Source organism: Rattus rattus, chromosome 3, assembly GCF_011064425.1.
Source record: "Rattus rattus isolate New Zealand chromosome 3, Rrattus_CSIRO_v1, whole genome shotgun sequence".
Taxonomy (NCBI): domain Eukaryota; kingdom Metazoa; phylum Chordata; class Mammalia; order Rodentia; family Muridae; genus Rattus; species Rattus rattus.
In genome coordinates, this window is record NC_046156.1 from 220,468,070 (window position 1) to 220,486,745 (window position 18,676).

General features: G+C 39.1%; 2 protein-coding genes across 2 annotated transcripts in view; one reads left to right on the forward strand and one right to left on the reverse strand.

The window, feature by feature from the left end:
• Positions 1-18,676, reverse strand: part of Mctp1 (multiple C2 and transmembrane domain containing 1) — an 865,685-nt gene that overhangs the window by 624,298 nt on the left and 222,711 nt on the right. The gene's annotated exons all lie outside the window — the stretch shown is intronic.
• Positions 14,719-18,676, forward strand: part of Cast (calpastatin) — a 108,029-nt gene continuing 104,071 nt past the window's right edge. Inside the window, exon 1 of the mRNA XM_032899112.1 lies at positions 14,719-14,961. Coding sequence (XP_032755003.1) covers positions 14,887-14,961 — 75 coding nt within the window. The 5' untranslated portion in view covers positions 14,719-14,886. The remainder of the gene's footprint in view (positions 14,962-18,676) is intronic.

Genomic DNA, 18,676 nt, shown 5'->3' on the forward strand with positions numbered 1-18,676 from the left:
CCATTTCTGGGCAAACATCCCCCTAATCCCTCCCCTTCTTTATGGGTGTTCCCTCCCCATCCTCCCCCCATTGCCCTCCCCCCAACAATCACGTTCACTGGGGGTTCAGTCTTAGCAGGACCAAGGGCTTCCCCTTCCACTGGTGATCTTACTAGAATATTCATTGCTACCTATGAGGTCAGAGTCCAGGGTCAGTCCATGTATAGTCTTTAGGTAGTGGCTTAGTCCCTGGAATTTGAAAAATTATTACACATAAATGCCTAATAAAATATGATAAATAAATATAGTGTCTAGGATGGGATCTCAAAATAGGGAAAGGGTATTTTGTATCTGTAAATAATTGAAAAATCCTAGTGTGGTGTTTCTTCCCACTTATGACCATTTATGTTCCCAGATGAAAGTCACACACACACACACACACACACACACACACACACACACACACACACACACAGAGTCTTTATATTTTAATAGGCTTTAAGCAGCACAATAGCTGGCAACTGCCTATCCTCCATAGTATTAGAATCTACTTTCCCCATTGTACCTTCTGTTTCATCTGGGCTGCTACTAACTCCCATTTTATGATTCAGCTAACACATGGAGTGACCTTTCCCCTCTCTTGAACACTCTTCTAAGGCATGGAGTCTCCTATCTCCTCCTGCTCCTCCTTGTGATCTCCAGAATGACAATTGAACCACAGTAATGTACAGTGTCATAATAGAAGAACTGCCGGGTGTAGTCATGCATGCCAGAGATCCCAGCACTTGGAAGCTGGTGCAGGAGTATCTGAGATGAAGGTCAGTCTGGAATCTATAATGAAACAAAGGTAAATGTAAATTGAATTATGAGCTAAACCACAGAGGATTAAAAAATCCTCTGCTCAATCTCTATGACTTTTCTGTAAATCTGTAGCTTTTCTAAAATATATCTTTGAAAAAATTAAGAATTTATGTATGGGGGGCTGTAATGATCGACCAGTGGTTAAGAGCATTGACTGCTCACAACCATCTGTAATGGGTTCTAATACCCTCCTTTGGTGTGTATGAAGTATATATATTGTTTATATATATACTGTTTATATATGTGTTATATATATAATTTTTAAGAAAGAATTAATGTATCTACAACTATACACTTAAAACTGTAAGGAGGAGAGTTGAAAATACTTCCAATTAAATATGAGCTTTCATTTGCTGAAGGAAGTCATAATTTGGGAATGGGGTGTATTAGACGAAGCATAGGAACTATGAGATACACACAGCCTGTGTTCAGATCCTAGCATGGATCACTACTATAGTCAGTCCCTTGATCACTTTGTTCCTCAGTTCCCCATACATGTTACCACTGGGTAATAATGCACAAAGGTTGCTTTGTAGGGTCTTTCTGAGGGAGGAATGTAGTGATGGATTAGAGAATTCAGTGTCTTGTATATAATTACACAATACATGTTAGCTGCAATTATGAAACTGCATGAGTTACTATTATATATTGAATTACTGAAAGCAGGTGGTTTTCTAAAGAGATCAACACGTTTTTTTCCCTGATTTCCAGGTCAGAAGCAACTTCCTGCTTAATAAATGGATGTTCTAGCTCTATCTCCATTCTAGATATTCTAGACATTCTTCAGACCAGAGGGTGAGACACATAGATAGAGCAAAATGAGAGCTCTGACCTAGACCATACTCCTGATCAAGCCAGAATTCAACTGAGAGTGCTTATGTCTAAGAATGGTGTCTTTTAACTTCCTGAGAAAATACAAATTCAATTAATGAGTGGGTTTAATTTGTGTCGGTGTAGGAAAATGGCAATTGTTTGAAATAATTCTAGCATTTGTTATGCAACAAAGAACATGAGTCTGGGATGATATATGCTTAGTAATGATGGTATTTAACACAAATCCCTATCATCCACCTATTTAGAGACGAGTTGGATGTTCATTATGGTTTCTCAGACATGAGAGCAGCCAAGGAAACTGAATCATGCTGTATATGACCTTAACAATTGAGTGGGGTTCTTCAGGATTGGTTGTTGTCCTTTAGTTCCTGTTTTTTCCCACTCTGTAAATAAACTTTTTATTAGGTTAATTTCTAATACACAACTTCAATTCTTTCCACAGCAAACATCTCGATTCCAATTGTTTAAAAATTAGAAATTCTTGGAAAAAATCAGTAGCCTACAGATTGAAAAAAAGATCTTCACTAACTCCATATCTGATAGAAGACTAATATCCAAAATATATAAAGAGCACAAGAAGCTAACCACCAAAAAACCAAACAACCTAATCAATAAATGCAGTATAGAACTAAACCAAGAATTCACAACAGAGGAATTTCAAAGGGCCGAGAAACACTTAAAGAAATGTTCAAAATTCTTAGAGATCAATGAAATGCAATTCAGAATAACCCTAAGATTCCAACTTACAACAATTAGAGTGGCTAATATCAAAAATTCAGGTGACAGTATATGTTGGCAAGGACGTGGAGAAAGAAGAACACTCCTCCATTGCTGGTGGGATTGCAAACTGGTACAACCACTCTGGAAATCAATCTGGAGGTTCCTCAGAGAATTGGAAACAGATCTATCAGAAGACCCAGCTATACCACTCTAGGGCATACACCCAATAGATGCCTCACCATGCCACAAGGGCACATATTCCACTATGTTCATAGTGGCCTTATTTGTGATAGCCAGAGGCTGGAAACAACCCAGATGTCCTACAAGGGAAGAATGCATACAGAAAATGTGGTTTATTCACACAATGGAATACTTCTCAGCTATTAAGAATAACGACTTCACAAATTTTGCAGGCAAATGGATGGAACTATAAAATATCTTTAGTGGGGTCACTCAGACACAAAGGAGATGTGCTCACTAATAAGTGGATATTAGTGAAAAAAAGTACAGAATACCCAGGATACAATCCACAGAACTCAAGAAAGTTAAGAAGCCAAAGGGTCCAAGTGAGGATGCTTCAGCCCCACTTGAGAGGGAGAAGAAAACCATCATGAGAGGTAGAGGGAGGGAAAAACCTGCATGGGAGAGGGTATTATGGGGGTGGTGGTGAAGGAAAATATGATTAAATATTGGGAGAGTAAGCAGGGCTCTTTAGGACCAACAGAAGAATGGAAATAGGCAACCTCAGGATGTGTGTGGCGGGGGATGGGGTTTAGGGACTTCTAGAATGTGCCAGAGACCTGGGAGGTGAGAGACTCTCAGGGACCTTAGATGAAATGCCCTACAGTGGGGAGAGGGAACTTGTAGAGTCTTTAGTAGAAAGTGAAGGGATCCCACAGTCAAAAACTTTGACCCAGAATTGTTCCTCTCTAAAAGAACTGCAGGGAAAAAAAATGGAGAAGAGCCTGAGGAAAAGATGGTTCAGTGACAGCCCAACTTGGAACCCAGCTCATGGAGAGGCCCTAAGCCTAACACTATTACTGAGGCTACGGTGTGCTTACAGACAGGAGTTTAGCACGGCAGCCCTCAAGGGGCCAAACAAGCAGCTGAAAGAGTCAGATGCAGACACTTACACCCAACCAATGGGCTGAAGTCGGGAACCCCTGTGGTTGAATTAGAGAAAAGCTGAAAGACGCTGAGGAGGGCGACCCCATAGGAAGCCCATCAGTCTCAACTAACCCAGACACCCCAAGATCTCCCAGACACTGAGCCACCAACCAGGCAACATATACAAACTGATATGAGGCACCTGACAAATATACAGCAACGGACTGCCTGGTCTGGCCTCAGTGAGAGAAGAGACACCTAACTCTCAAGAGACTTGAAGCCCCAGGTAGGGGGGGAGGCCTGGTGGGGTTGGGGAGTAGGGACATTCTCTTGGAGACAAAGGAGGAGGTATGGGATGAGGAACAGTAAGAGGGCAGATCGGGAGGGGAATAATGACTGGACTGCAAAAAAGATTTAATAACAATAATAATAATAATAATAATAATAATAATAATAATAATAATAGAAAATTAGATGAATTTCTTATCTTTTTGGTTGTGAGTCTAGCCTTTAATGGCTGAGCCATCTCTCCAGCCCTAGATGAATTTCTTAATGTGTTGTTTGATTTTGCCTAGCATTTCTTTGCTTAAAGTGATTCATAGGAATTAACTCATACAAATCATTTTATGACATATCTAATTAATAGTCTCATTTTTTCCTAATATTTTTATCCAGTCCACCACCTCCTACTGAAAACAAATTTGTCATCTTGGGGCTAGAAAGGTGTCTCAGTTATTAAAGGCAATAGCAGAGTACCTGGGTTCAATTTCTAACACCTACATGGTGCCTTACGACCATCCATGACTCCAGCTTCATGTCATATAATGCCCTCTTCTGACCTCCTCAGGTACCAGGTATGCATGTGGTGCACAGGCATAGATGCTGGCAAAACACTCATACATATAAAATAAATAAAATCTAAATCCTAGTCTCTTGATATATTTAAAATTAATTATAAGAAAATTCACATTATACACACACATGTATGCATGTATGTATACATTATAATCTGAATTTTCTTATATGACTATTGCCTATGAAAATTCTGATTACACATACATATATATGTATATCTGGCCTTCATCTTTCAGTGACTTCTTCCTCTCCTCTCCCTTCTCTTTCCCTTTCCCTTCCCTTCCCTCTCCTCTTCATCTCCTCCCTTTCCTCTTCCTCCCCTCTTCCTGCCCTCCTCTTCTCACCCCCATGCATCTCAGACTGGCCTCAAATACCATACTTCTGCTTCGTCTCCCAAGTGCTGAAATTGCATGCATACTCTAGCACAAGGCTGTTTGGAGAATATCCAGAAGGCATTCAGAGTGGATGGTATGCTCAACAAACCACATTCCTCCATTGTAAAGAGACAGGAAAAACCCCCACTGTTGGTCATCCGTGTGACTCACGCCAGACTTTCACCACCACACCCAAACACAACATTGTAGAAGATCTGGTTAGACCTGACTCAGAAAATAAAATCATCATGGGTAAAATTGTGTTTCAGTGTCTGTCAAATGCCACTTCTCTCATGTGCTTATAGTAGTCTGGATTTTTCTTGCAAATCACTTCACATTCCATGTATAGTTTTTTACTTATTTTATTTAAAATTATTAAAAGTTATTTTTGTTTGTGATACTTGCAACATTCTAGCAAGTATGAAATCACTGACTAGTATCCTAGGGCCTTGGATTTGCTTTTATTTTCTTTTCCTTTCTGTGTCAGGTTCAGGCCACCACATGTGGCAGGAACCCAGACCTGGGCTTCATATGGGGACTGAGGACCTGAAACTCAGCTTCTACAATAAGGACCACCAGGCCTCCAAGGAGAAGAAAGGGAGTGGGAATGGAACACTTGAACATCCTCACAACCCTCTGCACACCCCTTTATGGAGGGCCAGTTGCACTCAGAAGTCCTTGATTGTGAGAAGTGTTTTATATCTCAGAAGTAATCTTTCTGGTTTTTGTTTGAGTTAGCACAGGGTGCTTTTCTGCTACTTAAGAACTAAGGTGCTAAGAAATTTAGAGGAAAAAATAAAATACATATGAAGTATGTAAATCAATTTTTGATGAATTGTTTTAACTTTTCTCCTATATTGATTGTCCTGAGAAAGAAAAAAGATTCTACCCTGCAACAAGTCCATATTATTTGTTCAAATAACTACACCATGAGGTTTCATAAAACAAATTTTATCTTTATTACTTATTGTCAAGTAAAAATATAGTAATGTAAAATATGTTTTATAAATGTATAGGCATAAATGGGAAAAATTCCAAAATGACAATAAAAAATAAGGAATAGGAAAAATGCCTTTTAATACACACAGTGGTAGTTTCTTACTCAGTTTCATTTCAGTCTGGAACACACAACAAGAGGCCCACCTGTGTCTCTGGTTGAATAGTAATTCAATTACTATTCATTGAATAGTAATTCAATGTGGTTTTCTTTTCTTTCTTTTTTTTAAAAAAAAATTGACTCAAGGTTGAAAATCTTGGCTTACAGAAATAAATTATTGGGAATGATGATGATGGCAGTTCATGTTTAAGTTTTATATTTGCCCTTTCATTCTATCTTTATTTCTCTGTTATCCTCTCTATTTCTCTCTTATTTACTTGTTTGTTTGAGAGAGAGTCTTATTATGTTACCTTGGCTATATTACACTTACACATAGATCAAGCTGACCTTGAATTCACAGGGATTTGGCTCCTGAGTACTGGGATTAAAATTGCTGATAGTGACCCACCAAATTTTACAATATACTGAATGTACCCTGGCTTTAAAAGCACTGGGTCAACTACTTTATTAAGCACCTAACCACAAAGACAACTAAGGAAAAGTAAGATATTTCAAATAATTACAAGTAATATCCTTTCTGTAACCTAGACCACTATGGTTTTAGAAACTCTCCCCATTAGAAATCCCTCTTCTCTTTTTGTATTGATTGTATTGATTTAAACTACTACTTTGGGATTAGGAATGAGTTTGACAGTGTGCCCCAACCCAAACCCACTTCTAAATACTGGTTTTCAGGAATGATAAAGAACAAGTCCCATTTGCCCTTCTTTTGCCTGTGTCCATCTTTCTTCAGCTTTCTTCATCTTGTCCACAGCCAGCCAGTTCAGTTGTCTTCCTGATCACAGTGCTTTCTCCCACTAGACCACACATAAACCATGTTGCTTACCCCCTCCTTGCAGGTTTCCCCATTGTTATTCTTGCCAAAGATGGCCTCTCCCTATAATCCAAATCCTGCATATTCTATAAGACATAGCACAGCCTCAACTTCATTCTGTCCCACAGTTTTCTTTTCTTTTTCTGATGTCTTAAGGGTCTCCAAGCATCTCTGTAACATTCAGTAACAGAGAAAAGTTTAGGAATCAATGTTAGAAAAAATATCACATATATTATGCAGCTGTATAGAAAAAACATGGAATGCATTAGCATTTGGGGTAAACAATCTTGGTTTATGTTTTTTCCATCATTTTTGCAACAAGAACATAGTATAAAAATGTAATAGAAGAAAACTATCTAAAGTCCTTGATTTCAACATTTACATACATATATGTTATACATATACATATATGTACACTTCCTTCAAACAATTGAAAGTCCTGAATAGCAGACAAAACACTGCTTCTCAGATTAAAACATAACTTCAGAAAAAGACAATGATTCATTTATGAAGCTGAAGTGTAGAGTAATGTATGTTTCTTTGTCTAGATTACATTCTCTACAATTCAGGTTCATAAAGGAAAAAACATACTTAGAAAATATGAAAAGTAGAGAAAGTGAAAGGAAATTTTTTTAAAATGGGGAATTTCAACAAGATAACAACAAAGAAACAAGGGAGATCCAAGAGAAAAAGAGAGGGAAAGAAGGAAATTGATTGTAACAGGGCGGGAGTTAAAGGGGAAATTGAGGTGGGAGCTTCAAAGGAAAATTAAATATTAGAGCAAACTGCCCCTAGCAAAGGACTGAAAATGCCTATGCGATGAGTACTTGGTTGTTGTGTTGACTGATATGTGTATTTGGTTGATACGCATGTTTGGTTCTTATACATGCTTGTGAATATTTAAGAAAGCTGTTACAGTTCCTGAAATCTTTTACTTTCCACCTGACACAGTCAAAATAAATTATTCCTTGGTTTTCCAAATATTGGATCAAAGCACAAAATTAAGACCAGAGGGAATACAAGGAAAAGAAAATCATTTTTAAAGGTATTTGTGCCTTCATCTACAACTTCTATAGTTTTGTGTATTCAATGAATCCTTGCAGGAATAGTTTAAGGTTTCATTGGCATTCTCATGTTACAGAGAAGCTGGTGGCTGCTTGAGAAGATAAGTGCTCATCCTACAGGTGAAGGTGGCAGGCCAGGCTCCAAAGACAGATCACAGGTTCCTGACCCCAGGTGCTGCCCTTCCTTCAGAAGCAACACCTTCATCTTTACCTTTTAACTGCCTCTTTTCTTTTTCTGGAAATGCTCCCCCCTCCCAAAAAACACACACACACTCTAAGTGACAAGAGCCTATTTCTCATTTAGTCCACTCACACAGCCATGTTGACAGCCAGTGCTCACCCCTGTACCCAGGGAAAAGCACTAAATGGCTAGCTTTGGAAAAGAATGCCCTGATGATGAACACCTATCTACTTATCTTCAATTACAAGCTTGGATCTGGCTCTGCTGCAAGGCAAGATATCGAGATTAGTCAGCCTGAAGTCTATTAACTCTCCCTGGGAGGTCTGTCCCAACTCTGAAGATAGAAGATAAACTGAGGTAGAGAGTAGTATCTCTCTGGAACCTGTAAGAATATAGTCCAGGCACTTGCTCTTTAATCTGTGAAATAATGGCTGATGGAAGGGCAGTAACAGAGGAAGCCTGGTGAGTCTTCTGAGAGATGCTTCTCCAGCATTCAGCTAGACTAGTTCAGATCCTTGTCTGATTTCGGGTGTTGTGTTGTCCAGTCACCTTTCCCAAACCCGTGAAACTACACGAAAGGGTCCCATGCAGTGTGTTAATTTGGCAAATGTGCAATCATCAGCTTTTGGAATACAATCCTTGTGACCACCACTTCTGTTTCCACCTTTTCTTGTTTAAGGGACCCTTCACTCACTATACTTTATATTTTGCATCACACTATGCTAAGATAGACAAGATGCTCATATATGCAAAGAGTGCATGTCAAAGAACAATCTCAGTGACCAACATCTCATTTCTTATGTGAGTTTGGCTGACTGCTGAGTATCAGGATTGTCCATGAACACTTAAGGATGCTTCAAATGGGAGTCACTTAACCATTGGGTTTCCTTTTGTGGATGTGCCTGATTATATCAGTAGACAAATTTATAATTAAGGACTATATCTTTTTTAGTTCTGTTTCATGACTCTCCTCCAGAGTTTTAATTGTACACTATTTGGTGCATAGAATAAACGAAATTATATCAATTATCTTTTCTTAAAGATAGTCCCTGTCACCCATTCATTGCATATTCTCCCTGAAGTGTGTTATTCTTACACTGTGAATATTCTAATTACAGGTGTAGGTTGGAAATCACTTGTAATTTTCAAATTTTTACAAGAAAGGTCAAACATTCTGCCCAGTGTTGGGAAAGATTTAGTGTTGGTCTACCTTGCATGACCTGAGTGTTGTCTTCTTAGAGCCCTAAGACAGTGGTTGTCTGGCTCCCAGATGGCCACGGAAAGAAAAATTCTGTATAGAAAAAGGATATAGTTTTTAGACTAAGGTAAAAAAAATAGATTTGATACACAGTCCTAAGAGTTAGTTGTGAGGCTACTTAGTGAACCTCTCTGAGATTCAATATATTTTTCTATAAGTTGAGTCTGTTAATTAGAGCTGGTATTTTAACCTATATCACAGAGAAATTCTAGATTAATGAAGAGATTTTTCGTGTCTTTTTTCCTCTTCTCTTCCATGGGGAATGAGTTTAAATCAAAAAGGAAAATTATAAATTATTACAGGTAAAAGGAATAGGACATGGAACAATTGCAGACATAAGATCTTGGTACATTCTTACACATGGAAGGTAGGAAGGGAGCAATGGAAATGATCTCTTATAGAGTGGAGAAAGATGGATTGTGACAGAACAGAGCCAGAGGCAATGCCAGTCTGAGGATTCCACAGGCTGAAAAGAGGAGGCTTTACAGCTCGTGGTCAATATCTCAGGCAACCTTACTCCACACAGCACAGTAAGTACACCACTTCAATGTTTAGAAGAGTAAGAGTTCACAACAAAGCAGACAGTGCAGAAGAATAAGATATTAGAGAATCTATAAAGCATATAAGTGTCTGCCTAGTAGAAGTTCTAAAAAGAGACAACAAAACTGAGAAGGCGCAATCCCACAGTGAATATGTACACACTTGGCAGGCACATCACTGGCATTTTGACACAAAACATTCTAGAGATACAAGGAGTCCCCTTTACAGTGCCATAGAGTGCTATGAGCCCTCATCTCACCACATGTTTCTTCAGGAAACTCTGACTATTGTTGAGGAGTACAGGCCACAACAGGTTTTTGCTTGATTCACATAGTTGGCATGAGGAGAACTAAGTCAACAGTAGTTTCTCTCCAGTGTCATAGTGTCCCATTTTTTTCATTTTGTTCACTATAAAATTATGTATAGATAAAAGATTATGTATAGATTACCTATACATATTATTACCCATGTTTGATTGTGTGAGAAAAGAATATATTGACATATTAATGAACAAATACTTAAGTTTCAAACAAGAAAATAGAATTTCAAATTTCAAGCACAACTCTAATTATCTGATTTGATCTAGTCCCTTGAGAAAAAAGCTTTCCTAATTCTCTTTACATTCATCTCTAAATCTGTAGTGTAAATTTGAAGAAACAATAAATACTGTTTTGAATGAGATCTTTTCTTTCTTTGCCTCCATTAATTCTCTAACACAATGTATTCATGTATGTGTCAGAGAGACACATTAATTACCTGGGTTTAGGGGTTGGGGACTTAGCTCAGTGGTTAGAGCGCTTGCCTAGGAAGCGCAAGGCCCTGGGTTCGGTCCCCAGCTCAAAAAAAAAAAAAAAAAAAAAAAAAAAAAGAATTACCTGGGTTTATCACTGGCATTCTGTCCATATATATGCAAATACAACACACATACAAGATTATGTATGAAATAGATTTATGCTTTTGGAATCTGCATTGAATCTAATTAACAAATATAATGTGCCTAAATCCCCAGGGTTTTGTTAACAGCATGGATGATTTGGTTTTCTTCATAATTAGAGGACCACGATGTCACAATAAGAAGGTGAAAATATCCCAGGAAAGTCTGGTTCTTTCTAGTATCTGGTAGCAGGAAGACATGAATTAGTCTTTCCAAGTCAGATTCTGTAATCCTTGGAGGCCATACTGAAAGCTCTCAACTTGTTTCTTCTTGGCACCTAGCAACCATCAAGACAATAAATCCTGGGATGGACTGACTCAAGCAGCCCTCTTTGGATAATGGCCTAGCAAAGACACTGATTTTAAAGAGTGGAACTCTTTCCAGAGTTCCATACCTCAGGGAATGTAAAATTACAAGCCTCAGAAAACTTACCAAAGAAGGCAAACACATAGACAGAAGGCTCATGTAACTTCCTAATGAGCAGAAAGTACTAGATTTCTCTTGTGGTTTCCAGACATGTATTTGTAACTTTGTTTTGTGTTACTACCATTGGCCAAACCTAGAAATAGAATTTTTATGTATCTTTATGTTCTATTAGTTTTAGCAATTCATACCTGCAATGTTGTTTCTGTAATCCTAGAGGATAATATTAACCACATGGCTACATTGTGAATCAAATTTTTCTTCAGTGACCCCCACCTACCAAGGCAAATGCAAACATCATTGCAGAAAGAGGGGAAATCTAATTAACTGGGCAATATTTTCATTCCTAGTACTCCATGATGAAGCAGTCTGACAACACACTTCTGCAATGTGTATTCACTCCTCCATTTTATTTGCTAAATTTTATGGCACTGTGTAATAATAATATAATAGTATACTAGATGGGACAAGCCATTCTGATAATCTTCCAGCAGTAAGAGAGTCATTTCCAGGAGACAGATCTTAACTGTTAGCCTATTTTTGGAGTGGCTATCTTCTCACTAATAATTATAGTTAGTGATTGGTTGTTCCAAGTATATTCAAGGGTCAGCTCCTGATCTCCAGACTCAGTCCCAGACATCTGATGGACCAACCTCTCCCTTTGCTTTTCATCTCACTTTCCTCAAGTGTCCATTCCAAGAGGACTCTTATGAAGAAGATCCAAACTGTTCTTTTTGATCCACAGAAACAAGAAGCAGGGAGTTTTGCCATTAAAAGAAGAGCTCGTGAAAGTAGTTTGCAGGCATTTTTGTTTTGTTTTTGATCCAGAGCAAAGCTGAGCATAACTCATGAAAGGACTCAGCTGTAGGTACTGTATGACTCAAGTTCTTGTTTGGCCACAGTGCCAATCAAAAACTGCTTTTTGTCATTATCTTTCTTCTTCCTTTACTTTTCCGTATCAATTCCTTTCTCTGCATTTATTATATGATATGATCACAGTTTGAGTGGGTGACCTGAGAAGCATAATTCTCAAAGGAAGACACTTTCTTCTCTCTTATGCATAGATTTTACCAGTGGAACCACGCTTTGGGGGAATTTAGTATATGCCTATTGCATGAGGAGAAATGGTGAGCAGTGTACCTGTTTTGCAATTAGCCTGTCTATTCATGAAGACTCTTTTATTTTATTTTCTTTCAGGAAACAATAAGACACTACATGTCACCTTAGAAGGTCCAAGATTTCTGGTAGTGCTTCTTTTATAGGGATTTGAGTTAGTATAGAAATAAGCATTTCCCAAAGGGACTTCCAGGACATTGTGTGCCTCAAAAGGATTCTTATTTTTACCTGCTCTCTGAATTGAAAAACAAACAGACAAACAAAACAAAAATGGATTCTTAGCTGTCAGATTCCACAGGACTCTTCCTTGCCTCTTGTAACTTTTGGACTACATATACATATCTTGGGCCAACCTAATCTTTGAGAATTACTCCTTGCCTTGGCTTCTGGAGTCTAATACTCTATCAGTTTCCTTCTGCTCCTGCAGTTCCCTCTCAGCTCCTTTATTTCTTTCTTGATTTCATTTTACCCATTTCCTAATAAAAGTGGAAGGTTTCTGAATCAAAGAGGATGAAAAGGATGTAAAAGATGAAGTCTGCCTATAGAGGATCTCAACTCATTGGCATCAAGCACATGATAAAGGAACAAATCAGAGGAGTCTCTCTCCTGGGTTGACCACCGTCCCTCCAGAAAGGTAATATGCCCCTTGTTGGGATCCTACAGCGCTCCTTGGAAGATTTCTTCATGACTGAGTGTTTTGTTTGTTTGTTTATCTTATTGCATTATGAAATCTCTTCTTAGCATAGGTCTCTGATACCTCCTTGTATCAAGAACCTGCTGCTGGATTTTTTTTTTTTAAGGATAAATAGTTGCAATATCCACAGACATTGTTATAGGAAATGCTGCCTCTATCTGTACAGGGATTCTCTAAGATCCCCGAATGTGAAGACCTTCCTTTCATGGTTTCAGTAACTCTCAATTACAAAGCAAAATACTTCAACTTCTGACATTAGTTTTTACTCATAGCCATTAATGTGCTGGGAAACAATGTTTGACTTAAATACTGAGTCAAGGAAAACCTGAGAAATAGCATTGTTAAGCTTTATGGATTTTGATAACTTGTGGCAAATTGTAGTCAGTAAGTTATAGAATGCCAAATAGATCTGTTGATCTGAACAGAGACCCTCAGCTTCATAAGACAAAAAGATGAGAGTGTTCCCTTTATTTCCTGCAGTGTCTCCTCCTCTTCTCTTCCTGTCCACACTGTACCAACACCCTCTACATTTCTCTTTTCTTGTCTATAATCAACAGTACCCATGAAACACCATATTCCAGAAGCACATTTGTCTTTATTTACATACTGTATATTTCCCATTGCCACCCAAACAATCACCAACTAAATACAAATAACTTGTAAGTTCCTGGGTCCCAGGGGAGTCCCAAGTTTAGTATTTGCATATCCTTCTCTCTACTATTCCTCCCATAGGGCTTTACATAGAAGATTCTCAATGAATGCAAAATTAACTGGTTTAAATTCAATTTTTAAATATTCTGTTGAAAAACATAAGACTTTTTTTTCAGTCTAACGATTTTCCCTATTTTGGATGTAAATGATGCATGCCACCAACCAATCTTTGCTAATGACAGTTTGTACACCAAAATGTTTCAATTTATGTATGCATTCTTGCACTGCTGCCTATCTTTTGAAATACTGGTGACATTATACATAGAGCACTTCACAAAGAAATGCATAAATTCCAAGAACATTGCTAATTATTTTGTGAGAAGTTGACAGATATCCCTAAAATTGAAGGAGCACTGGACAACCATAATTCTATTCTGCCAAGCTCCTTATAGCATGGCGAATCTTGCTCTGTAATGGGGCTTCTCTCTTGTCATCTGTCTAAAACCTAGCTCTCTAGCATGTTGACGAAAAACCACAAATCACAATGCTATTGTGGTGGCACAGGCTTTTTTGTGGCTGGCACTAGTCAGCAGTATCTGCAGGCTGACAAACCCTTTGGATGCGTACTCAAAAAGATTGTTAAATTTCACTTCCAGCCCCAAACCAGGAAGTACTGCCTAAAATGAAGCCAAGTCAAAAGCAATTCAACATCAGAAATGTAGGCTCCAGAAAAGGAGATGACTTTAAAGTCCGTGATTATCTGCTGATTTGGATTAGAGCAGGCAGGCTAGCTTCTGCTTGTAAACCATTAGTATACTTACAGAATTGCCTATATAAATAATCAAATACAGGACACACTCAGAAGTACACAAACACTGAGAGACCAATTTGTTCTCAAGATCCTTTCTCTTATCTTTAGTTCGGATTTAGGCTAGAGTTGAATTAGTGACAGATTGCAGAAAAGTGTCTAATTCTCCAAATTCTTAGGAAAGGAAGTCTAGACCACGCCCCAGTTTAGCTCTCTGGTTACACAATGTCTAGATTGGTCTGGACAAGTCCACCCGGGAACTGCAACCTCCAGCTTCCCCAATTTGTGATCCACTAAGAACCCTGCAGTTTTGGGGCCAGTCTGGGGAGGGTCTTGTGTATGCAGTTCAGGGTTGCTGACAAGTTGGGCAGTGAGCGGCCCACAGGAAGAGGAGGGCCTAACCGGGCGAGGGGGAGCTGGCCCGGGCTCAGGGCTGGGTCGGAAAAGCTGTCTCACTTCGCCGTTCGGCTCCACCGCCCCGAGCTCTGGCCCGGGCCTCCCGTACAATTTCTCTGCGCTTTCCCAGAGGCTGCACTCGCAGCAGTTTCACCAAATAATGTCCCGGCCCAGCCCGAAGCCCGCTGCCTCTTCCAGGCCCCGGCGCGGCGCGGCAGCTAGCCACACCCAGGAGGTGAGTAGTACTCCGGACTGAGCCGCGGGGCAAGCGGCAGGGGGCCGGGGTCCTGGAGTGCCTCGCAGCAGTTCTGGGGCGTTGCCCCTCCTTGGCACCTTCCAGATAGGAAAAGGATCAGAGTTCTGTGACTGCGGGCAAGCAGGTGGCCCCCGGCTCTTTAAATTTGGTAGTGTCACGAGTTGGGTGGAGGGGCTCCTGGAGCAACACCGGCTAGTGAGACCAAGGCAGTGCACAAGGCATGGAAGCAGAATAAAGTATACTCCGGACTTTCGGAGTGAGTGGGCTCGTACGGCACGGCAGAGGGCCTCTGCCCTCCAAGTGAAGTCACCCCCACCCCCACCCTCACACACTTTCCATGTAGGGAGTGGCGGCTGAAGAACTGACACACACCTCTTTCCTAATTAGCCAGATCGGACAGGGCGGGACCACGCTAGCTGCGGGCGGGTCCTATCGCTCCTTTCCCTTGTGCCCTCCCACCGGGCAGCTGCGTAACACCCTGTGCCTTGTCAGAAAGGTCCCAGCCAGGCAGAGAGTCGTAGTGGTGCCACCAGCACCTCACTCTTCGTCCTGGACAGCTTCCCAGCAGCGCGGCTCGGAGCAAGTCAAGGTTGTCGCCATGGCATTCGCAAACTGGTGGTACAAGACGGTAAATAGAAGGGACCGAGCTTGGGCAGCACTGGGAAGGGAGTGTATTTACCTCGCCCCACTGGCAGGTTGAGGAAATATGGCATGAAGTTGGAGGGCCAAGGGTGAGACCGGGTGAGAACTCCTTGCAGACCTTCTGGTTAAGCTCGGGCAGAAGCTGGAGGCTCTCCCTTCCGTGGTATGCGGACGCATACTGGGCGGTACAGTCTGGGCAGCGAGGTGCACCAGGCTCAGCTCGCATTCCCAAATTGAATGGACAGCAATCCTTAATTTCTGCCCTTTGAAACACATACCTGGATACATAGAAAAGAAGCACTGAAGCCCAGGTTTAGTTTTTCGACTGCTAAGTAAAGATAAAAACTTACAAAGAATGGTGGGTGAAGCAGTTTCAAACTCGAAAGAGGAGGATGGGGAATGGAAAAGAAGAAAAGACCAGGGAACGATTGTGATCAATTAATACTCTGGCGGGAAGGGGGATGGGGAGAGAGAGAGAAATGAGTATATGTCACTACTCTGTATTACTTTGCAAGAGGACAAACGTGTTCCATTTGGTTAGTGCACTGAAAGTCTGTCCTACCAAGTATGTGTTATACCCAGACAAACTGGAACTTGTAATGTTTTGAAACCAGGAAGCATGGTTTTTACATTACATTTAAAAAAGAAAAAACAACAACAAAAACAAAAGTTCCCAACCCTTTGTTGACAGAGAGTCATGAGGTGATTTATGGTGAGAATTTAAAAATCTTAGGTCCACCTTCTCAGGAGGTGGTATGGACAAAGTAAAGATGCAGTAATCAGATAATCTTTGCATCTACAGACTTTGGGTTAGAATTAGAAAATAGGCATTGAGAACTGATTGATCATCTAAGTGTGCTAGCCTTCAAGTGCACTGTAGAGTTCTTAACTCAAGTGGCAATGATTTCAATGTGTGAGTCTTTGTGTTTTCATATCTGTCAAATAGCAAATATTTACATAAGGACTATTCATGCCACATATGTATTTTCAGTGATGTTTCTTCATGAATGTTCTCCCTTACACTTTTCTGTGCTATTTAAATGTATAGTTTTATTAATTTGCTGAGAGCATATGTTTGCATTGAGTCATGATTGTCCCAGAATTCTTATCAAAATGCACCCATTAAATTATCTGCAAATATGGGTGGCAGGTGTTCAACTAACATCAGATTTCTCTGTCCAAGCTTGGCATTGTCTAAAGGAAATTGTGCCAGGCTACTTAGATGAAGATAGCTTAAATCTTTGCTTTTAATACCTACTGCACTATGTGAGACACTTTGATATTTTTGCCCAAATTCCATTACAAGCCAGTTTGGGGATTATTATTTAAGACTTCTGCTTGTGCTAACTTTCTAGAACTTTCAGCATGCTTGTGATCAAGTTTTGACTTTTCTCCAGCAGAAATGTACTATGATACCCAAAAGGGCTTTAAAAATTTGTAACAGTCCCATTAACAAAAATATTTTAAGAAGTCAAGTATGTTAATAACATTTTTGTTAACTGGCTCTATCCTAGGTGACATTTAAGTATGTAATCATGTGCTAAAAATGACAAGTCACCTCTTTTTGTGCTAATTACTCAAAAATCTGGCTGTGCTGTTATGTTATACTCACAGTATCTCCCAATTCTCATATTTCAGAGTTTCACTTGCCACTGTGGCTAGTGAAATAGCACAGGCAGGAAAGCTCTAAGTGGCTTGTTCCTAATCTCCTTTTGTTTTTATTGTTGTTGTTTGTTTGTTTGTTTGTTTGTGTTTTTTACATTTCATTTTGAGAATGAAATATAGTACTTTCTCTCAACAATATACATATATAATTTGCCTCTTCAAGGCATGCAAAGTCTGCACAAATCTTTCTCCAATGCCAATTTTAACATATAGATACATATAAATGCATATGTTCTCTATATTCTGTGCATATGTAAAATATGTGTACATATTTTCATATGTGCAATGTATATATAAGTAGTTTTGTTTATGTGCCTATGAATAAAAGTGTGCTGTTAAACCCTTTTATCACATATTCAGCCACCAATCAAAAATAATTTTTAAAAATTGAATCTTCATTGAACATGTATCAATTTCTTTTGTCATTATTCCCCAAGCAATATAATATAAAAATGTTGATATGCCTTAATATTGGGTATCATAGAGCACAGGAAGACAGTGAATAGTTTAGATGTGAACATGCTATTTCATACAAGCCATTTGAGCATCTGCAGGATTTGATTTCTCAAAACATTTCTAAAACCAGTTTCCGAAAGATACCAATGGAATTCTACACACACCACACACACATCCTTGTAGAATACTTCTAGTGAGTCCTATAATTAGAATATCCTTAGTATCCTTAGTAAGATTCTTTAAATACTAAAAATAATATGAGTGATCTAACTTTATACAGAATAAAAGTAGAGTAGTGTAAAGATTTGTTCATTTAAGAGCATGCTACTTCTAAAGCCAATCAAGGAAACATAATATTATACATTTTCACACTGATTACCATCGACATCTGAATATTTTTGATTGTAGTAAAAACCAACTTTATAAAATTTGTTAAAAAGCTACATTTAGAGAATATCTGATGAACATCATAATTATCAGAACTCAGTATACTTGGCTTACATAAATAATCAGATTCCTAACTCATATCTTGATTCTGTTACCTTGTGATAATTAAAGGTGTTTTTTAGTTTATTTAGATTTATAGCCCCAGTGAGAGCATAATCAAGGTACTCAGTCATTTGGAAGTCTCCACCATTGCAGCTAGACTGGCCAAAGTGTTGCAGACTACCCATGGCAAAACAGACAACTTGGTTGCAATAGATTTTCCGGGGGGGAGGGTGGAGGCAAAATTATTAGGTCTGCATAAAGGCTGTAGTATAGTATTTAAGGCAGCAAGAATGAAGAGGTCAAAGGTCACAATTTTTTGATTGGCAGTCCCTGAATGGAATATTTTTCCATTGCATAAAAGTTTTTTAAAATGAGTAACATATGATGATATTGCTCTTTAATCAGTTTTAAACCTTCTTAGAAAGTTAATTATATTATTCAA